We start from the raw sequence: 22,556 nt of genomic DNA, 5'->3' as shown, positions 1-22,556 counted from the left end.
CTAAATAGAGCAGTGGGAAAACAAGAAGTAACCATTTATCCCACCATTCCAATAGGAGCAGTTTTATAAGGAAAAATAGTGATTAGAGTTAAATAAGGAAATCTATATATGTAGCAACCAAGAAGAAGAATAACAGAGTACCTGGATAAAAGTTAAAAGATAGAATCTATGCTTTAATTAAAGGTTTAGAAACAGTCAGGGAAGATATACACTCTCCACTAGAAATTTGGACTTCAGGAAATTGGGCTATAACTTTGTGTCAAAATGAAACTCAAGGCATAAATACTTGTGCAAGATCAGGAAACATATCCAAGGAGAGAACATCAATCTGCTGTGAATTCTATTTGATGAGCAATTTAACTGTAAATGGAAAGATCTGGTACACCTCAAATAAGATGGATACTGAAGGGTAGCTATTCTTCCAAGTAGAACTCTAGAATATGGACTTCATAACAATTCCACAACAGATTAGTGAGCCTGTTAAAATTGTTAGTAGTAATGAGAGAACACAATCAACCATACTTACTCAAGCAAGTCATCAAAATACATCAAAAGAAATCTGTGAGACTACTCCAGACATTGAAACAAGATAAAGCTTGAACCAGCCTATAAAACACATAATAGTCAACATGGTCCTTAGGTGTCAAACGGGAAGGTGCTACAACAGTGTAATATGTGGAACTATCTAGCCTCTTGGCTAGATGGGTTCACCTGGAAAGATTATACTATAATGGCACCTTGGGATTAGATAAAATATATTGCAATGTTTGCTTTGATTGTGTGATTATATGTTTTTGAATTGTTAAGATTGTTACCTTGCTCCAAGCAATGGATTGTTGTATTAAGTATGTTTGCTCTTACAGAACAGAATTAAAAGTAAAGTTAATAGTGATAAGAAATAAGTGCAGGAAGTAAGAACATACTTAGGAATAAGAGCTAGTAGGGAAGGTATATTTTAGGAGAGAGAAGAAAAGTAACAAGTCGTCAACAGTTATGCAGTTTATGGTGGAAAACCATGGTATAGAGTTAGTTCCTAATCGCATTTATGAACCAAGCCTTGTTTTTGTCATACGCAAATTAGACAACCCTAAGTTGTTAATATTGATAGAAATAATTGGTTGGCAATTGACACAGGTCATGCACTTAAAAGCCCAGTTAGAGGAAGATGGATTAACTAACTTGGCAGTCCACTGATTGGATACCTCTGATTGGAATCCTGTGTCTCCCCTCCAGTCCTTTATCCAAACTTTTCTGGATCTTCCTGAGAACAACACCAAAGTCAATTCTTGTATGGCATGGAGGGATAGAGAGGGGGATAGGCTCACCATTCTAAGACAAATTTAAGGTGTGAAAACTAAGGGAGATAGGCTGGTAGATTGCAGTGAATTAGGAAGCATCTAATTCTTCATCCCTGTGTGCTTTGGCTAAATGTGTGGGAAGTTGTAACTACATAAGTTGCATTCTTTTTTTATTTTTTATTATTTTTTAGTTGTATTCTTATGTATGATGATTACTGCTAGTTATTAGATTATAACTGAATATAGTCCTTATTAGCTATTGGTCCATACCATTTTATTGTTACGTGTTTTAACAAATTTTAACTAATAAACTTTCATTCACAAATCAAAGAACTTGGGGTCATCTTAAATTACCTGGTGGTGAATTTGGAGGCTACCAAACCAGCATAAAAGAACTCCTCTCAACAGAAGGTGGAATATACTCAGAGAAAGTATTATACCAGGAATCTGAAGTTCTTCTGGCTTTGTCAGATAGATAGTCTTAACACATCTCTGAAATATAGTTCTTTCCTGTTTGTCAAATGATAGTTATAACTTTTTTGCCTACCTTCAATGGTAATAAGGAACACACAAAATGATATAGTTTTCAAAGACTTTGGTTGATGTATCTGACAATGGGAAAGAATACATGAAATCAGAACTTTTTAGGAATAGCTGAAAAATGTCTATATGAAAATACCTGAAAATCTATGTGACGTGTAAGGATTATCCAATAGTTTTATACCTGTTTTCTAAGAGATTAGAGCTTCCTTATTTTACTCGATGTCGAACTTATAGTTGGAATCAGTTTTTGTTTCATTCTTTTGAGCTTTTTTTTCCCCACCAAGTTAACTTCTTCTTGGGAGCCTACTCAGTTCTTCTAGGAATAATAATGAGGAAAAAACAACAATGAAAAAGCCACCTTTCAAGAAATAGTGAATTATATTCCATTTAAGGCTAAGATTTTGTTCCTGAGGAAGTTATGTAACTCTGCACATTATTAACCCACTATTATCCAACTAGATTTATTTTTTACAGCAAAGCTGACTATTGTGTTCTTGTATTGACAGCCATATCTTAATAGACTAGTGGTATTTAGCCATTTCACCTAGGGTATACGTCTTATTTTTTTCAAGGACCCTACCCCTCATTTAAAACTTGTTTTTCTTCTGACTATGTAATCCTTAGCTCACAAACCAACCAACCAACCAACCAAAAAACCCTAAAAAAAAAAAAGAAAAAATAACCTTTAGTTCCTGAAGTTATTTGGGAGCTATTTGTATTGACAGATACAACATACATGGGTCTCAAGTGTCACATCTCTTCAGGGTAATAAAGAGTCTTTGAAGGTGATCTCCATTTATACCTCTGAAGAATGAAACTGCATTTTAGCAAGGTAAGGAAAACCACTGAACTCTTTACCCCTTGTCACAATTTCGTCTTAAAGACCCTAGTAAAATGCTGAAAGCATCTCAAGAGGTATTTTTTAATTTAACACAAGTATTCATGTCAAGTAGACTAGGGAGTCACAGGTAGGAAACACAACTTCAGTGTTTCAGATTCCTTTAATCAAAGATGCCATTAACAAAATCTGTTGTTGAAAACACATAAATACACATGCCTCTAGATGATAAATTCTGGCAATACTAATCATTTTTAAATAGTTTTATTCTTACTTAAACTTGGGGAAACATTGGCTTTTCTTGAAACCATTATCTTCTAAATTTTTAATATTGGCAACTCCTAACTTCCAGTTTTGGAAAATCAGTTGTGTTGCAGCTCATTTTATAGAGAAAAATATTTTGTTTTTTTGAATAAAGCTTTTTAGCTCAAGGTTTAAGAGACGTAGAGACATATTGTCTGTTTGCAACTTTTGATGTGAGCAGGCTTATCTTTGGGTACTTTCACCTGATGAAGGAGTCTCTAATGTTCCTCCCTTATAATATCTCCACCTGTTGAGAAAATTTCGCTTTGTACTGGGAATTTCTGCCCTGTTGGAATCACAGCAAGCTTTGAAAGAAGACTGAACAGGGTGTCAGCAGACATGACACTAGAAAGTGGAGAAGTGGTGTATCTGCTTTTTCCTGCTCTGAGTATAGACACTGAGAAGAAACCTATCTATTCTTGAAGATAGACCCCCATGGTCCAACTGGAATCAAGCATGTAATCAAGTATGAAAAAGAAGACAAAATTTCTGTTTTTGCTTAGTTGTCCCATTCCCATCTACAGGTTGTTTCTCCTTTGAATAATTCTGGTCCTGGGAGATAATTCTTGTCTAGCCTTCTTAAGGGCCTGAAGGTCATCTAGAAAAGTCTAGACACCTTTAAGAAAGTGTCTCCAACTTTTTAGGGGCTCGTAACATGCAACCCTCAAATTGAATGTGTTCCACCAGACCCTGGAGTGTGACTCACTTAAGATGTGAATATATGTTTCTTGATGAGTAAGCACACATAAAGTATATGCCTTCAAGGAATCTGAGGAATTTTATCTAACGTAGCAAAGCTGAGTTCATTTGCTATAGATATAATAGAAGGATAAAGTTAGTTTTCATTTGTTTATTTGTGTCCATCACATTCTGCAAAAGGAGTTTGTATGATGAGAATTGATGATCAATGCTCGTGACCTTTTTTATGCTTGTGGCCTTAAGCACTGTGTGTACGTTTCACTTTTTTAATGGCTAGATTATGGATATTTATTGAAAAAACTTATCAGTCTGCTTCCTTAGATCAAGAGCTTCTGAGAATGAAGTGCTCAGAGATACCTGAATTATTAGAACCTCAGTAACTCACAGGACTCTGCTTCTTATCCAAACACACTAAACTTGAAACAACAAAAACACCCCTAAAATAAGGACATTGCTGATTTGTTCAAGGTGAGAGTATTCAGTCTTAAACTTGACATGTGGATTTGAATAGAGAAAATTAGAGACTATACTCATTTGAGACTCAATGGAACCACAGATTTAAAAAATCTATAATTCACAGGTTGGGAAGGATTACAGAGTTCTTTAGCAGAAATGAAGTTACAATTCAGAAGAGAAACTAAACTAAAATTTATCTGTGGTCATTGTTAAGATAACTTGTCTAGGTCCATCCACCTCACTACAAATAACCCAATTTCTTTTCTTTTTATGGCTGGGTAATATTCCATTGTATATATGCACCACATCTTCTTTATCCATTCATCTGTCGATGGACACTTAGGTTGCTTCCATATCCTGGCTATTGTAAGTAGAGCTAATGAACATTGTGGTACATGACTCTTTTTGAATTATGGTTTTCTCAGGGTATATGCCCAGTAGTGGGATTGCTGGGTCGTAAGGTAGTTCTATTTTTAGTTTCTTAAGGAACCTCCATACTGTTCCTACAGACTGTCATACAGAGTGAAGTCAGAAAGAGAAAAATAAATACCGTATGCTAACACATATATATGGAATTAAAAAAAAAGGGTTCTGAAGAACCTAAGGGCAGGACAGGAATAAAGATGCAGACATAGAGAATGGACTTGAGGACACGGGGAGGGGGAAGGGTAAGCTGGGACGAAGTTAGAGTGGCATGGACTTATATATACTACCAAATGTAAAACAGATAGCTAGTGGGAAGCAGCCGCATAGCACAGGGAGATCAGCTAGGTGCTTTGTGACCACCTAAAGGGGTGGGATAGGGAGGGTGGGAGGGAGACGCAAGAGGGAGGAGATTTGGTGATATAGGTATATGTATAGCTGATTCACTTTGTTATAAAGCAGGAACTAACACATCATTGTAAAGCAATTATACTCCAATAAAGATGTTAAACAAATAATAAAGTATATTAATAATCACCAACGACAAAAAAAACAAAAAACAAGAACAACAAAAAGAGATAACTTGTCTTAGGAAATGTGGAGCTAAATATGTAAATTCTAAAATAATTCTGAAGTCTCTGGCCATGGGACTAAACTTTGTGCCATATTTGAGTTTATGTGACTCTATGAGGGTATACTATTTTTCATGAAATCGTTGACATTGAAGTTGACAGTCACTCATTATCCTTGCTGCATTTGCTGCAAACCTGGAGTTGAAGTTTGATGTGGTCTGACTGAAACAGTTCAGTCTGTCAAATTCCAAAGTTCTCATTGATTTGATTCACAATGATGAGTGAGTACCACCAGACCTAAAATTGTTGATCTCTGCATAAATACAGTGCTTTTTGGATTACCTTTGTATTACTGCTGAATATCCATAATTTTAATAGCTAAAAGATGCTACTTTGCCAGTGTTATGGATTGAAAATAATGTGGTCTGCAAAATATGAAACTCTAATTGTATGGGCTCACTACTGAAAGAAAAAGTAGACACCCCAAAACTTGCCCGTCTTCAAAAAAATGACTCACAGTGGTCATGATTGCACAACATGAATGTACTTAATGGCACTGAACTGTATATTTTAAAAATGGTTAAAATGGTAAATTTTGTGTTATGTATAGTTTACCACAATAAAACAAATGATCCTTTCCACTTTAATGTACGCAGCAAATAGACTCTGAGACCAACTTTGGAATCTCTGATGTTTAATTGAGAGAGCAAAAGGAAATATAAACCTTTGCAACATTCAGGTTGGTCTAATGATAGATAAGAAATATATCACATGAACATATAGAAACATGGAGATATTCTGTAATAACAGTAATAAGAGAAATTATGAAATAAGAGACATGGAGGACAAAATTTTAGAAAAGTAAAAGGGCTAAAACATGAGGGAAAAAATGATGAGAAGCTTAATGAGGGCTGGAGGGCAGTGAATGTAGAACCCAAGGATGACTCCATGGTCGTATGCTAAGCAGATCCCCAGGAGAGTGAGGAAGTCATCACAGTGGTTTCCAAATGGAGCAGAAACTGAAACTGGCAAATGATGATTATAGGAGCAGAAGGGATCAAGTGATAAAGTAACTGGTAGATGATCTACCAATGCAAAATTGATGAAATATTGTAATGAAACTGTTTGAAAATAAATACTTTGTCAGTTTTCAGGGGGATGAGGCCCTATAATTATGGAGTTTATCTGCTGTCTAGTGAGGGAAGGAATGCAAACTTTAGTTGTATTCTGCAATATCCGTTTTTAACACTTCTATTCCCATTAACCATTTTGTCATCTGGAAGCAATTCATATTCTAAACATACTTGTTATTTTTTTTCTTACAGTATTATAACAATTTATGTAAAGTGGAGCCGTTAAATCTCCATGTTGCTCTTTTGTCATATTTTATCCCCTTCGAGGTTGCCCCAGTACTCATTTCTGCCTCATTTCAGAGGGGTAGTTTTTTTTTTTCCTTGTCTGAGAGAAAGGGACCAGGTGAGCACACATGTGATTTGCCTCAGAGCCTGGACCCATGAAGGGATGGCGCTGCTCGTTGCCCTTCAGACAGCAAGCACTTCTCGGTTCAACCCATTTGAATCTGACTCCAGGTAGCATTGGAAGAGAGATGGAAATGGACATTAAAGTACATTTATTTTCATAATAGTCCTATGAAATGGAGGAACTATTGTCATCTCCATTTTATGAGAAGACTAATGTCCTGAAATTTGAGGGACTTTCTTCAGGTCGTACAGCTGAAGGCTGTTCCATCCTCAGTTGCTCTGGCTCCAAAGTCCCTGCTCTTTCTACCATGCTTCCTCCTTAAAGAGCTAAATGAGGCCTGCTAGAAGGCTCCCCCAAATTGTTTGATAAGATGGCATAGAACAGGGCTTCCCTGGTGGCGCAGTGGTTGAGAATCTGCCTGCCAATGCAGGGGACTCAGCCTTCTGCAGAACCACACACCCTCTGTGTGACTCCATCTTTCAAATGTACGTCTCAGCTTTCTTGCTGAGGGACTACCAAGGACTTAGTTCTGTCAACAGCTACCAGCATCCAGACAGCAAGCCCTTTGTGATCACTATTGCCATGGCCCCGGTATATAGGGTAGGACCCTTTTTATGTGTTCTCAGAAGTTCTTCCTCAGAGCCTGATGTTAGTTTGTAATTATATATTCACTAATGTGATCATTTACTTACTGTCCACCACTAGCTTGTAAGCTCCGTGAAGGCAGGGTTATACTTGTTTTCTGTATCCCAAACCCCTAAAACAGTGCTAAATAAGCATTTGCTCAATGAATGAGTGCTTTCCCATCATAGAATCAGATTTTTCCCTACTTATCTGGCCATAAAGAAAATACGCAGAGGTTGTATGTGCCTTGGATAAATATGGGCCTCACTGTTTTTGAAGCCTGTCTAACCATGTGTTTGGTGGAGAGCTAAGTGGTAGGAAAATGCTGACTCTTGGTCTCCTGCTCTGGACTCTGGAGGGCTTAAGCTTCCCCAAAAGCAGAGAAGAGCTCAGCTTACCTCTTTCTGATGGTATTTGATGGCCACCTTCAGCTTGGCTAGGTCATGGTACTTTTGAGGGTCAAGCTCTTCACTGTGGTCATCTCGATGGTTGAGGATGATCTCCAGTTCCCGGGAGCTCCGAGCCTGGTCCAGCAGGTCTTTGGCAAAGAGTTTGCACTGCTGGGAGAGCTCCTCATACTCAGCCTTGAACTCATTCTCCATCTTGCTGAGCTCCTTGAGCTCCCAGCCTAGGCGGAAGGCAGTTAGGATGGGGTCCTCGCTTGATAAGGCGATGAGTGAGGGGCTTGCCAGCGCTTTATAGATGTTCAACCGGGAGCGGGAGTGGCGCAGGCTGTCTACCTCTGAACTGGACACACACTCCACACAGTTGCAGCGGATCTGGTGGGGCCGGGGGATAGTGACCCGTTTTTGGACGAGCAATTTGATGATTTCGTAGTTGTTGGTGTGGGCAGCAAGCATGATGGGAGTAATGTCCGGTGTGAACTCAGAGAACTGGGTGTCCATCATCAGAGTGGGGACCTAGGTACAAGAAAATGAAAAACACATAAAAGGGCAGGATTAAGGCTTGGAGCATAGAGCCCATCAAATGTTAATGATTCAGGAACTGGGGTCACGAGTTTTTTGGTCAATTCTTCTCCTTATCAGAATAGCTAGTTGTGAAATGCTTACTGTACACCAGGCATACAGCACTTTACATATATTTACTCACTTAATCCCCACAACAACCTCATGAGGTAAATATTCTCCCCAAATGAAGAAGCTGAGGCACACAGAGTTTAAAGAACATACCTAAGGTTACTCAGCTTTAGGTGCAGAGCCAAGATTCAAACTCAGACAATATGACTCTGGAGCTTGGCCCTTAAATTATGCCAGTTCTGTCTGAGGCACAATGAGGGGTTGTACAGAGAAGTAAAGGGCATTTTTCCTGGAATCTGGTTGGGTATATCAGACTTCTATAAATTGGTAAGTACGAGTATGTGTTCAGTTCCACATGAGCAGTAGAGACTGCAGAAATATTTGTTTGAAAGGCTAAAGACAACCGGTAATCTTAAAGCCCATGCCACTAAACCAGGCCCTGGGGGCTGAAGAGAAGACATTCCCAAATTGTGACACTGTAACTTCAGGGGACCAAAGACCAAAGCCAGACAGTGTTCCTCCAACTTCCTGTCGATCCCAGCAAGGTAGAGAGAATCTGTTATTGTCAGGAAGAATTACTCTGTAAATGAGGACCTCCAGGCTTGAGGTTACCAATAGCAAAAAGACGTCTGATAAAATTGGTATGTTCAAGTTTCTATTTCTAAACTTTGTTTCAAGATAAATATTATGCAAATAAAGACTGGCTCACTTTCAGCTGTGGAGTTTGAACTCTGTAACAAATACACAAATAAACAATTGACTCTTGACACTCAAAAAAAAATTGGTATGTCCATGATGTGATGCTTGGTGTAAACAGCAGCTATAGGTGAAAGGTATGGGGTTCTTTGGGTGTGCAGGAGCATACAGTTCTGGGTGAGTGAGCAGACTCTGATCAAGGAATTAAAAACAAATCTTTTGACTTTAAAATGTGTCCTTTGGGACACGCTACACCCAACAGAAGAATCTCAGTGTGATGGAATCTGGAGCTAGACAACAAGGAGAACTGGAATAGTCTGAAGAGTCTTCATGGAGGGGTGGAGCTGAGGATTCAAAGCGTGGATAAAATTCCAGGAAACTGTGAAATATTGATCTTAATACATTTTTTAATAAACCTCCAAATACTCAGTTTAACTGGGGAGAGCAGAATGTGGATGATGGAGATTCTCATGGAATAGACAAATACTGTTTTAATCGCTAGTTTCTTTTTACTCTTAAAAAAATTATTTTGGAAACCCACAGTTGCTGGCGAATTGACGGAGGGATGAGCTACAGTTTTCATCATCTTTGCCTCCTTCCCATCTTGGATGAGGGATTCCCAAGCAGGGAAGTGGCCAGAAAACAGGGAGTGGGAAAAAGGCAGAGGAGAAGAAAGTGGAGAAGTTTGCAAGAAATCTGTTTCCTTCTCGGGGTGGTTACATCATCCTCTGAATAGTTGAGAGTTCACTACACACTGGTCATCAGTTGCTTGGATGGAGCAGCGAGTAAACATTGTTAAACATTTAGAGGGAGCAGCTACAAACAAGCAGCAGGAAGTGAGCAAGTGACTCATAAAGTAAATCGGACACAGGAAAGAATAATCTCAGAAATTAACATAAACCTGCAGGCTAAGGAAGAAGTAGGTCTGAGTGGGCCTGGTAATGAACATAAACACAACAACCGGCATAAAGCCTAGAGGTGGGAGAGATGGCAAGTGAACAATGTATCATAGTCTGCCTGGGAAGAAAGGAGCTCAGATCCGGAATCTGCCCCTCCTCGGTGGGCAGGAGCATTTCTTTTTTTTTTTTTTTTGCGGTACGCGGGCCTCTTACTGTTGTGGCCTCTCCCGTTGCGGAGCACAGGCTCCCGACGCGCAGGCTCAGCGGGCCCATGGGCCCAGCCGCTCCGTGGCATGTGGGATCCTCCCACACCAGGGCACGAACCCGTATCCCCTGCATCGGCAGGCGGACTCTCAACCACTGCGCCACCAGGGAAGCCCAGGAGCATTTCTTAATCTCTGTCATGATCTAGAGGCGGAGGTGGTGGGTGGAGGGAAGATGGCTTATGGCACAGGATTCCCTGGGTTAGACTGGAGGTACATGTCTGCTCCCTACCATGATGCTCTTCCTGTCCACTCTCTCTACCCACTTCCTTGCTCTTTCTTTTCCTACTCTTTCTTTCTTCTCCTCTATGTCAATGCTGACAGACCTGTCCAAGACACACAATGGTACTTGTGAATAATGCTCAGCCCCATTTGTGTCATGGAGCTGAAAGGTTGCTGTCTATGCCTAGAGTATGACATGCTTTCCAGAGCCATCTGATTCTGTTGTCTTTGACTTGGTGCTCAACAAGGAGCCTCTGATTCTCCATTTGTCTTTCTGGATACATGACACCAGAGAGTAAATCTTTTCAAAAGAAACTGGTCGGCAGTGCCCAACCATGTCCTCCTACCAAGACCACCTTTTCTCTTCCAGTCAGCCTTGTCATTCACAGATTGCCACACCCACCTCATTCACTGCTCTCTGTATGTATATCCTTGTGGCATATCCTGTGTGGATCCCCACTTCACTGCCACTGAAGGGCCACTGTAAGCCCTGACTTCTTCCGTAGATCTCCCCTTAACTTGATCCCACCCCTTACTGACCACCCAGATGTTATGGGCACTAGGTTATATCCAAGATGTCACTCTTCTGATGCAGGCTTATATTAGTTTCTAATTATTTGATATAGGTATTTCTTGCTTCTTCAGTCAGGCTGTGAGCTCTCTGAAGGCAGAGTTGTCTTAGTCCGCTCTTGTTTTCCCCATAGCCTCTAGCACAGTGCTAGACACACAGCAGGCACTCAGCTAGAAGGAATTAAGACGCTGGCTCTTGTTTAGAAGCCTGGATCCACACAGCTGGAGTCCGTGTGAGCTAGTGTCCTTGGGTCTTTCCTTTCCATGTCTAGCTGAGAAGGTAGACATTCTAAGACTCTCAGGAAGGTTAGCAAATGGTCTCTATAGGGAATACCTTGAGGTCACAAAGACCCAGGACAGTCCCTGCTTGTCATGTCCACAGTGCTATTGCTCCACGATGGAGACTCTGACCCAAAGACCACATATTTCTACTCCTCTTCCCCCTCTGCTGCTTCTCCTCATCCTGCTGCTCTTCCCTTCCTAGACTGTGCAGGGACCATGGACTCTCATCAGGACAGCCACGGCAAAGAAAGAGTCTATCATTAGGGTCAGAGGTTTCTGATAATAAGCAGGACTTTGTAATATGGTCTACAACAGGGTCCAAACAGATAACAGGTCACAGAAATAAAAGCTACATGTGGGGACATATGCATAAGTTGGATGAGTAAATGGTAGGCGTTGGTGAGCTGTGGAGACATACCGTCTCAAAGGGGGCATCTGCTGCTCAGCCCCTTGTTGTGATCAAATTGCTGTTATGTGCATGAATGAGGACCCAGTGTTGTCATCTTTCAAGAAAAGTCAGAAATATGGATTTGGAGGTAGAATTTCCTAAAGTCTTCAATGTTGGCTCAAAAGAGTTAAAGAAAGTGTGCATGCCAAACAAAGTATATATATGAGGCAATTGAGGCTTCAGTGGGCCATGTGTGACCTTTGAACTAGCACAGAAGTTGCTAGGAGGAATGGGAGAGGAAGCTGGACATTCAGGCAGGGGCCAGGTAATAAAAGGCCTCATATGCCATGAGAAGGAACTTAATGTGATCTGTTGGCCATAGGGAGCCACTGAAGAATTTTAATCAGGAGAGTAGTGTGGTTGAACAAGTGTTTTACAAAGATCAGTTTGGCCGAAGGGTGGAGAATTGGCAGTGGTATATGTGCTGATAAATGTTTAACAAGCAGCTTTCCATTAAACAAAACAAAACAAAAACAACAACCTTGATTTGTAGTGTTTGCCAATTTCTGTGGTGTAAATACTCCAACTGTGGCCAATTTCAAGCTACCAACATGACATCCTGGAACACAGAGTTGGGAAGAGATGCACACAACCAGTTCTCACCAGCTGGCGTAAGCCAGCTCCAGCACACCATTGGATGAGTTTCAGAAAGATAAAACTACTTAAAAGATATCAATAGTCCAGGTGAAAAGATGGCAAGATCTTAAACTAGACAATGATTCTAGAGATAGAAAGGAACAGATTTAAGACATTCATTGGATATGTCAGGTAGTACTGCAGGGAGAAGAAATCAAGGATGTCAGGTTTCTGCATTGCATGCCTGATTGAATGGTGGTGTCACCATTGGAGATAGTGAATACAGGAGGAAGAGCAGGTTTAGGGTTTCAAAGAAGTTCAATTTTAGACATGTTGAGTTTGAAGTACCTATTGTGAGAGTAGCAGGAAATTGTATAACTCCAGCATGAATGTTGAAGGAAAAAGGTCAGGGCTGAAAATGTATCAACAGATGTGACAGTCTTCAGCCTATAACAGTAGGTTGAAACCAAGAGAGTGTACGGGGTCAGCCTCTGCCCACCTTGGCTCCCACACGCTCTGCCTCAAGGACTCAGCCCTGCCCCAGTTTCCAGAGCAATCAAGGCTTGAGGTAGGAAGTACCCAAATGACCAGCCTCAGCCTCCTCCATTCCAAATTCCGATCTTTAAGGCTCTGCATTAGGGTACTTTCCCCTTTTGAATAGTTTCTGAATTCCAGCTTCTTCCCTACCTGTGCCCTGGTTCATAAAACAAGATTTCTCCCTGGATCCCTAGTCTTGAGTTTCTGTTCACACAACTGGCCTAACAGCCCAGGTCTAGTATATTTTCTGGATTGTCCATGCCTTTGATTATCTTTGAGTTGTTTTACAACTCTGCAAATTGTAATGAAAATATTTCTTGCCTGGCAAAATGCGATTGATTTGTGCATCTATATGCAAATTTCTTTGCATCTATTTGTAAATTTCTTTCAGCATTCCTGATGGCCTATATCAAGGGTTAGCAAGCTTTTTCAGTAAAAGGCTAGATGGTAAATATGTTACGCTTTGTGGACCTTACAATGCTGCCACTGTAGCAAGAAAGCAGTCAAAGGCAATATGAAAAGGAATGGGTGTGGCTGTACTCCATAAAATTTATTCACAAAAACAGGTGACAGGCTGGATTTGGTTTGCAGGTCATAGTTTGCAGACTTCTGGCCTCCTGGTTTCCTCACTAATTAATGAGTGAAATAAAATATTGGACATGTGTCCACTTGTGTTAACTTTAAATTTGTATGAGGATCAGGATTTAACTTTTTTATTTTTTGTATTTTTTTTATTTTTTGCGGTGCACGGGCCTCTCACCACTGTGGCCTCTCCCGTTGCAGAGCACAGGCTCTGGACGCGCAGGCCCAGTGGCCATGGCTCACGGGCCCAGCCGCTCCGCGGCATGCGGGATCCTCCCGGACTGGAGCACGAACCCGCGTCCCCTGCATCGGCAGGCGGACTCTCAACCACTGCGCCACCAGGGAAGCCCACTTTTTTACTTTTAAATTATCCTTCAACAGCAATTTTGTGTTCAGATCGAGGACAGGTGGCAAACTGAATTTTATTCTTTTCTTATCAAGTTTTGCCTTCGCTTTGAACTCCAAAATTATACTGAACGATCTGAGCTTCCCATTAAAAATCATGTTTTTTTAAAAGGTAAAAAAGGGTGGGGGTGGGCTTCCCTTTTGGCGCAGTGGTTGAGAGTTCGCCTGCCGATGCAGGGGACGCGGGTTCGTGTCCCAGTCCAGGAGGATCCCGCATGCCGTGGAGCGGCTGGGCCCGTGAGCCATGGCCGCTGAGCCTGTGCTCCGCAGCGGAAGAGTCCACAACAGTGAGAGGCCCGCGTACCGCAAAAAAAAAAAAAAAAAAAGGGTGAGGGTAGGAGGAGAAAAGGGAATGAAATCAACACACCAATAAATTAGATTTGGTTCATATTATCTACAACTGTACTTCTAAACAAACCTGGTACATGAACCGACTTGATTTAATTTTTTAATTTGAAATGATGTGGGCTTAGTGCATGGTCACTAAAGAAGTTACATTGCCTGCCTCTTCCTGGGGCTTTGCATTCAGGCCTTAATGAGTTTGCTCCTGGATCTGCCCTAGGTCTCCCTGTTGAAAAGCTGGCCTTATATGCTAGGATCCTTTTGGATTAATGAAAATGAGACAGTCACTCGGCTCAGAGCTCATTGCATAAAACACCTGCAGTACAGTGAACACTGAGCGAAAGCCTGCTTCTTCATATTTTCAGCTAAATTCCATTGCCAGAGGACACAACAGAGGAACAGATGATGCTCTACTTCCACTCCCAGGACTGGCTAGGGCTTTTGCAAGGTTACTGTTCTCAAGGGGCCCGAATGATACATTCATTTCCGTTAACCTCATCACTGGACACAATCTGCTAATTGGAATTCTCCTGAACCCTATTGTTACCAGCTTTAGGCAGAGGCACTTGCTGGAGTTTATCACAGGCTTCTGAAATTAAGCCCCCCATTTGTAATTAATGGGCAGACCCATATCAGGAGCCACCTCATTCATACCCACAATGCTGTCTGGTCATAGGCTGAACCTCTCCGAGTGGTACTTCCTCACACACCTGGCCTGATAGCATCATGTTGGAAATGAATCTCCCATCTTGTGCCAAGATTTAGTGAAATTTCAATACCTCTTTTCCACCTACTGGGTCTCCTCTTCCCCACCCTAACATGCCAGATAAAAATCAATGTTCAGTCTTTTTCATCAGTCCAAGGGACTGTTGGAAATGAATTTCATTTCTCTGTATTACTCAGAAATGAAGAACACTAGCATCTAATCACGTCACATGACCAGCTGCCCACTCTGCTGTACCCACAAGGTCAGTTAGCTAGTAGTGGTGCATGAGATACTTTGGAGCAGCCATTGGTGTCAGATGGGAAATAATTTGTTTCCCAGACTGTGGTAAAAAGAGAACCATTATAATCAGGATTCCCTGGATCATCTCAGCTGATTTCAAGGTCAAAGTGTATATAATTTAGATTGGAAGACTAAAATGGACAGAACTTATTTGCGGGCAATGTCACAGAACGCACCTGATGTTTTAAAAAAGACAATATTTACATGTAAAAATAAATAATGTATGTAACAATGGCCAGCATTAGCCTGATTAGCAGGGGTGAATATAATACAAATGGCTACTGGTTATTGAGCACTTTCCATATGCTAGGCATCATGCTGGAGTATCTCATTTAGTCCTCACCATGGCTCCGTGCTATAGGCATAATAATTATCCTCACTTTACACCTGAGGAAACTCAGCCATAGAAAAGCTTAGTGCCTTGTCCAAGGTCACATGGCTAGGAAGTAGGGTGACCAGAACTTGAACCCAGGCAGTTTGGCTCCAAAGCCTGTCCTGTTAACCACTATACTACTTCACCCCCAACCAACAAAAGACCAACCATTTGATTTATTACATCAGCAAACAAATCTACAGTCCCAACATTGAATATTCAGACATATTAAATCACAGGTTATATTGGATATTAATTAACCTCATCAGGTAATGTTCTACCTTAAACCCAGATAAATATTATGTAGTATAGCTCAAGGTTTGGGAGCCCACAAAACTATTCTTGATTTCTCATCAGATGGGGGCTCTTAATTTTTCAAAAGACAGCAGCTAAATCTATGAAAAAATAATACATAGCTAACTCCATAGGTTGTGAGGGTTTATAATTTCAGAGTTCTAGTTGTAGGAAACCTGGAAAGCCATCTTTCTCAAATCTAGATTGTGACAAAGAATTAAATGAACCATTCCATACATTTTCTTTTGCAAAATAGGGGTTATAATGAATGGTGAGGGCATCAACTCCAAAAGTAAGGTGAGTGTTTGGATGGTTATTAGAAATAACGGAAGAGGTGAAAGAAACCAAGGTAGGAAGGGGATACGTTATGGGTAGCTTTTAGGGAGCCAACCCTCTCTGAAGGATCCCTTTGTACTGTTAAGATATGCCATTTCCCAGGAAATTGTGAAAATGATGCAATGAGTTGAAAAACAATAAACCAGAGGATATAGGTTATTACGGAGATGGGAAAAATGTCAGAAGTAAAGGTCTGGTCGTTGTGTCTCTAGGGCTGCACAGAGGAATGGAGCCCCAGTGTGCCAATGTGAGTGTAGTTAGCTTTGCAGGTAGCCCTCTGGTGGAGCTTGAAACATATAGCTGTTTAGGAAAGCCATTGTTCTTGATTCATTTTTTTATAGGTCATCATGTAATTTTTAAATTAAATTTCTCTTGTAGATTGCTTTACTGGAAAGAGGATGCTGCCAAGCTGATTTAGAGTTTTCCATGTCATTGCTTATCACCTGACTAGTGGGAGTTTGATAAAGATTTCTGGAAAGCGCTGAGAACCCAGGTGCAGAAACCTTGGTGATCCAACCAGGGCACAGGACCATGTGAGGGCTAGGGTAACCAGATTGACATCAGATATATCGCAGGATTCAATACAAATAAAGGTCTATTATTGTATACTTTTTCCAGTGGGTAACAATCTTGATAGGAGCACATTTGCCAGCAACACAAAATCAGAATGAACAAAGAGGGTCTTTCATGCAAAAAGAGGAGTCGGGAACCTCTCTTTTGTTTTAAGTAGTTCATAGCCATAGAATTGAAAAGTATGTTCATTGCCGTAAATTGAAAATTGGTAGATATCACCAGGAGACCCGGTTTAGGCCTAGAAGAGCTTGAGTGATACAAATTAAGCTCAGTTGGTTCTCAGAGTGTAAAGGATTATAAAAGGGTAATTTTCACCATTATTCTCAAAAGCTGTGTGGGATAAACGTGAATAAAGAAAATGACCTAAAGTCAGCTAGTGGTAGGTAAGAGACATTTTAGAAAGGTATAAAGAAAACCAGACCAGAAATCTAGAATTCATGTTAAATAATGTCAAGAGTATTCCCTTTGCCAATCATGATTTTCATTTCATGCTCCATACACATGCGAAATGATGTTTTGTTTTACAGTTGCTCAGTTTATATGCAAGCATCGGACTGAAGCGTTATATGATTGGAGGACGAGCTTGAGAGAGGAGAGTGTGTCACATTCATGAAGTAATTATTGAGCCCCGCCTTCCTGCTTCTCTCAGTTATCCACACCCGAGGCAAGCCAGGCAACTGGCGCCAACCTCCAGAAGTAGAATACTACCTACCGCTCAACAGCTATTTATTTATTTATTTTATTCTTTAAACACAATTAAAAATTGTTAGACTTTTTTTCTCACTAGTTATCTATTTTATACATATTAGTTAGTGTATATATGTCAATCCCAATCTCCCAATTCATCCCACCCCCTCTTTCCCCCCTTGGTGTCCATATATTTGTTCTCTACATCTGTGTCTCTATTTCTGCCTTGCAAACAGGTTCATCTGTACCATTTTTCTAGATTTCCCATATATGTGTTAGTATACAATATTTTTTTTTCTTTCTGACTTACTTCACTCTGTATGACAGTCTCTAGGTCCATCCACGTCTCTACAAATGACCCAATTTCGTTCCTTTTTATGGCTGAGTAATATTCCATTGTATATATTGTACCACATCTTCTTTATCCATTCGTCTGTTGATGGGCATTTAGGTTGCTTCCATGACCTGGCTATTGTAAATAGTGCTGCAGTGAACAATGGGGTGCGTGTGTCTTTTTGAATTATGGTCTTCTCTGGGTATATGCCCAGTAGTGGGACTGTCAACAGCTATTTAAAATGTGGGCATAGTCCCTGAGGAGGGAGGAAGTTAATTTTTCTTTACATGACTATCCTTGATCTTTTCAGCAAAGGAAACATTATAAGGTCATCAACTATCTTCCATTTTCCAAGTCTCCAAATAGAGGTAAAGCATCTATCTGCAGGGTTGAATTTTGCATATCTGGCCTTGCTGGTTGCCAGAAACATCTCTAGACATTGCCAAACGGTCCTCCTGGGGTGCAAAATTGCCCACAGTTTAGAACCATTAAAGTAGAATGTAAAGCAGAGGCTTGGTTACATGGCAGCAAGGCAAGGGCTCAGGCATAGCTACCAAAAATACAAGATTCAGAGGGGACCAGCAGCTTAGCTGACTGGGTACTGAAGTGCTGAGCTGCTGGCCTCCAGTTCTGAGAGTCTCTGTGACTAGGAACAGGATTAGTCCCAGAGCCTGTAGTAGAAGAGTCACCCATGGGAATGAAGGGTCTTCATCTGGGGGTGGTGGTACTGAAGGGCTACAGTGGCAGGAAACTGGGCAGGTCATTATGGAGATGACCTTTCCATGGCGTGGTGCTATGATTCTATTATCTTCAGCACCACTGAAAAGGGGTCAAGGCACATGCATCTCATGGAAGTAACATAGCTCCCTTGGTTATCATCAGAATGGAAACTCCATGAGTTACGGATGTTTTGGGAAAACGTGAGACAAACCGACAATGAACACTCATGGCAGGAAACTTGTTTTATTGGTTGGTACTGCTGGAGGCATCTTGGGGGAGTTTTGTATTTAGGTTCTTTCTTCTTGAACTCTCTACCCGGAATTTCTGAGTGGCTTCTCTCAGAAACACCCATGCAACAAGGAGCCCCTTGCTCTGCAGCAGGGCTTGGCTAGAGCTGGGAAGCCTTTGAGAAAAGAAGCTTGAGCCTGGATAATGCCAAGAAGCTTAAGCTGAACTAGCACAGACATCTCAGCAGGACTCTTTCTTCTTTAGCGGAAAAGCAGGCACCATGACGGCACACATCATAATGAGAAGTTGATTTTTTGGTATTCAACGGCCAGGATTAAATTCCTGGGTCATAGTAATAAATGGGGGCATATTTAAAAAAGAATACGTAACTTTTGATTGACAGGAAAAGTAGCTTAAATCATTTTGTGATTGAAACCGTGACTATCACGTGGACATCATCAAGTGCAAGCAAGATTTTTTTCCAAACACAGTCTTTGACAAAGTTTACTAATATCCATGTAATGTAATGCATTTACTCATATATTTTCCCTCTATTACATTTCGAGAGGAAAAACTTAAGAAAAATGCCCCCCCCATAATTTCTCCCTCTTTCACACATTACTTTTAATTGTATTCCTTTGAACTGGCAGCTGTGTTGTCAATCGTGCCTTCTGGAGCGGATTGCCTTTTGTTCTTGTCAGAACAGACCAAGTGTTAAAAGGAAAGGAGAAGCAGCTTGGTTGCCTCTGGCTGGAGATGGGAGAAGGGAGAGCTACTCTGGGTTTCTAACCCTACTGCTACTGCCTCTTGCCTCTTTTTCTCCCAGTATGCTTGCATGCTAAGTGTGGGCTGCTATCTTCCCTTGAGAACAGTAAGCTATGTGCTGCTCTCTGCTGAATTAAGAAAACATCAGCTATCTTGTCCTTATTTCCCTGAAGTCAAACATGCCCCAAATCTGAAACTTGGAAAGGCTAAGATACTTTCAACGTAAATATGACCTTTCAGGGCTTCCCTGGTGGCGCAGTGGTTGACAGTCCGCCTGCCGATGCAGGGAACACGGGTTCGTGCCCCGGTCAGGGAAGATCCCACGTGCCGCGGAGGGGCTGGGCCCGTGAGCCATGGCCGCCGAGCCTGCGCGTCCGGAGCCTGTGCTCCGCAAAGGGAGAGGCCGCAACAGTGAGAGACCCGCGTACCGCAAAAAAAAAAAACAAAAAAACCCCACAAAAAACCTTTCAACCACTTGCAAAACATTTCCCTCTCTTTGAAAGACACATGTAACCAGATACCTTAGTGCTGCAAGGAAGTCTTTTCCTCTGTAGCACCTTTTCAGGAATGCAGGCCAGGGCTAATGGAAAGGAGGCCTTGGAAGGGACAGAGTTCCAAACTAAATGCACTACTGCTTAATTTTCTCCTTCATATTCAGTCAATAGGGGTTAAGAATCTCAAAGAGTGACGAAAAGTTGCAAGAGTGGTAGTGATCAAGGCTCCCAGATGCTTGGTCATTCTACCCCTGATTTCTACTTGGGGAGGAAACAGCACTCAGCTCTTAGAGGGCTTCGCAGACACAGGGGATTGTTTGTCTATTGTCAGAAAAGAGCAGCAAAGTAGATCAGGTATGCAAGGAGGAGGCTTAGTTCCAGCAAACTCTCCTTCATCTGTGGCCTCATGATACTGTTCGTTCATAAACTCGAGACTCTCTGGAGGCCCCAGACACACACTTGAGAATTTGGGGCAACTGACCCTTGCACAGAATTGTGTTGGGACTTCTTTCATACCTTGCCAAGCTTCCGTTCCATCAAATTAACATGGGGGTGTTGAACTCTCAGAGGCTAGAGATGACTATACCTTGGATTGGTTGCAGTGACAGAAGAATGACTAGATTGCCACTACGTTTCAATTAATCCTGATGATTCTGTGATTATGTGGACCACAGCCAAACAGATATCCACCAGAACTCCAGAGGTTTTATTCTAGAAATGCATCAATGGCCTCACTCCCTGTGGAGTTATTAGTGAACTCCCCTGTGGTTTCTATATATACTGGGGCTCTGTATTCTTGCCTCTCTACTAAACCACTTATGTGTCAGGCACAGCACCTATTTAATGTGGGTTTATAAAGTAGTTTTAAAACAATTTCAAAACAGTTTTCATTTCTCTCCACTGCTGAAATCATGGTTTTGAAATTGGGTGGCCACATTTCCTTCTTCCCCATCAAACGCTCCTCAGCACCTTTGGGCTGCTCTCTCTAGTATGAAGTTCTTTATTGAGAATGCTTTCCTAGGTAGTGATGTGGCTAAGACGATGTACTCCCTCCTATTTCTTGACTCCGTCTTTGCGGCAGCAGCAGTGGAGGCTGCAGTGGATTCAGTAGCCAACATACAGTTCTTTGTTCGTGTCCAGGAGCTACACGCCCTGTAGCCGACTAGCCAGGAGACAGTTACTCAGATCAAGGCTCTTGGAGGCTCACTGAAGGGCATCACCCTGGAAAATCAAATGGTGCTCCAGGCAGGCGTGCCTATGGAAGCTACCCTTGGCCAGCATGGGGTGGAGACCTTGACCACCCTGGAAGTAGCTAGCCATGTGCTTGGAGGTAAAGTCCATGGTACCCTGGCCTGTGCTGGGAAAGTGAGAAGCAAGACTCTCAAAGTGGCCAAAAAGTATGAAAAGGAGGGGTGGTGAGAGGAGAAGGAGATGCTGATGGGCTGGGTCAAGTGGCAGATGTAGTACAACTGTCGCTTCATCAATGTTGTACCCACTTTTGGCAAGAAGAAGGGTGTGCCAATGCTAACTCTTAAATCCTTTGTGACACCGTTTTTTTCTAACAAAGCCACTTGGTGCAGTTAAAAGAATACTTTCCTATCTTACAGTTCATTCCCTCTAGGTACAAGATGTGTCCTTGCTCCTCTGACCAGCTTACAGATGCTCAAGGGTCTTTCAGGAAATATTTAAATCTGGTTCTAAAGAAGCAGCTCAGGATTGAGAGTGCTAGCTCAGTGTTCTCGTTAGACCATAGTCTTCGGTCTGGTTGCTAGATTGAATTCTCCAATCCTGAAGACCAAGGGGCATGGAAATGATACTACCACCTGAACTGTTTAGTTGAATCTATTAATTCAGGCTTCCTCCTAGGTAGTTTAAATGTAAAAGTAGTGGGAATGACCAAAGAACGATCTCCAGTTAAAGATAGCTTAGTTCATTTGAGTAGCTGCCCCCAAATAAGACCTATGGCATTTTCTCCCCAGTAAGTTCCAGGATCCAGAGAACACTTTCCATTCTAATCAGACAAGCTATTACCCAGAAAAGCTTAACAATGACAGCAGAATATGCAAGCCCGCTTTGTTGGGCTTCCTGGTTTACAAGTGGGAACCAGCTAATTTAGAAATCAGCAGTCTCTTATTAAAATGATGGAGACTTTAACACTGGAAGAAAGAAATCATGTTCCCAACAGGGAAGGTAGAAAACTAATGACAGCAAGATCAAGTCAGGGCTTACCACTGTGTACCCGCTCCGTAGGCCAAGGGAAGGCTATTTGGCTAGCAAAAGCTGTGAATTATGACCACATAGTAACAGCCAGGGGCTGTTGGTTACAAACTAAATAGGTTTGGTTTTTAGACACAAATGTGTCTACACATTGGCAAACTCTAGCTAAAACAGCCATATAGACTTTCTTTCCTTCTAACGAAGATACTTAAGCACTAAACTGGAAACTTAAAGATAAAAGAATGACGAAGCATGAATACTCTTTCACCCAAGCTCTCTTACATCAGAGAGAGACACTAAGACGTTTAAAGCATCACTTAAAACAACCCTGTACTTTTATACTTTTAAGCATGAATACTCTTTCACCCAAGCTCTCTTACATCAGAGAGAGACACTAAGACATTTAAAGCATCACTTAAAACAACCCTGTAC

At 41.4% G+C, this 22,556-nt stretch overlaps 1 protein-coding gene and 1 pseudogene across 1 annotated transcript in view; one reads left to right on the top strand and one right to left on the bottom strand.

The window, feature by feature from the left end:
- The window catches only part of TRPC5 (transient receptor potential cation channel subfamily C member 5), a 134,322-nt gene that overhangs the window by 98,723 nt on the left and 13,043 nt on the right, over positions 1-22,556 (bottom strand). Inside the window, exon 2 of the mRNA XM_060138597.1 lies at positions 7,637-8,158. Within this exon, the coding sequence (XP_059994580.1) occupies positions 7,637-8,158 (522 nt within the window). The remainder of the gene's footprint in view (positions 1-7,636; positions 8,159-22,556) is intronic.
- On the top strand, positions 20,949-21,491 carry LOC132513956 (ubiquitin-like FUBI-ribosomal protein eS30 fusion protein; annotated as a pseudogene).

Source organism: Lagenorhynchus albirostris, chromosome X (genome assembly GCF_949774975.1).
Source record: "Lagenorhynchus albirostris chromosome X, mLagAlb1.1, whole genome shotgun sequence".
Classification (NCBI taxonomy): Eukaryota; Metazoa; Chordata; class Mammalia; order Artiodactyla; family Delphinidae; genus Lagenorhynchus; species Lagenorhynchus albirostris.
The sequence above is the reverse complement of the archived record's forward strand: the minus strand, read 5'-3'. Positions and strand labels throughout refer to the sequence as shown.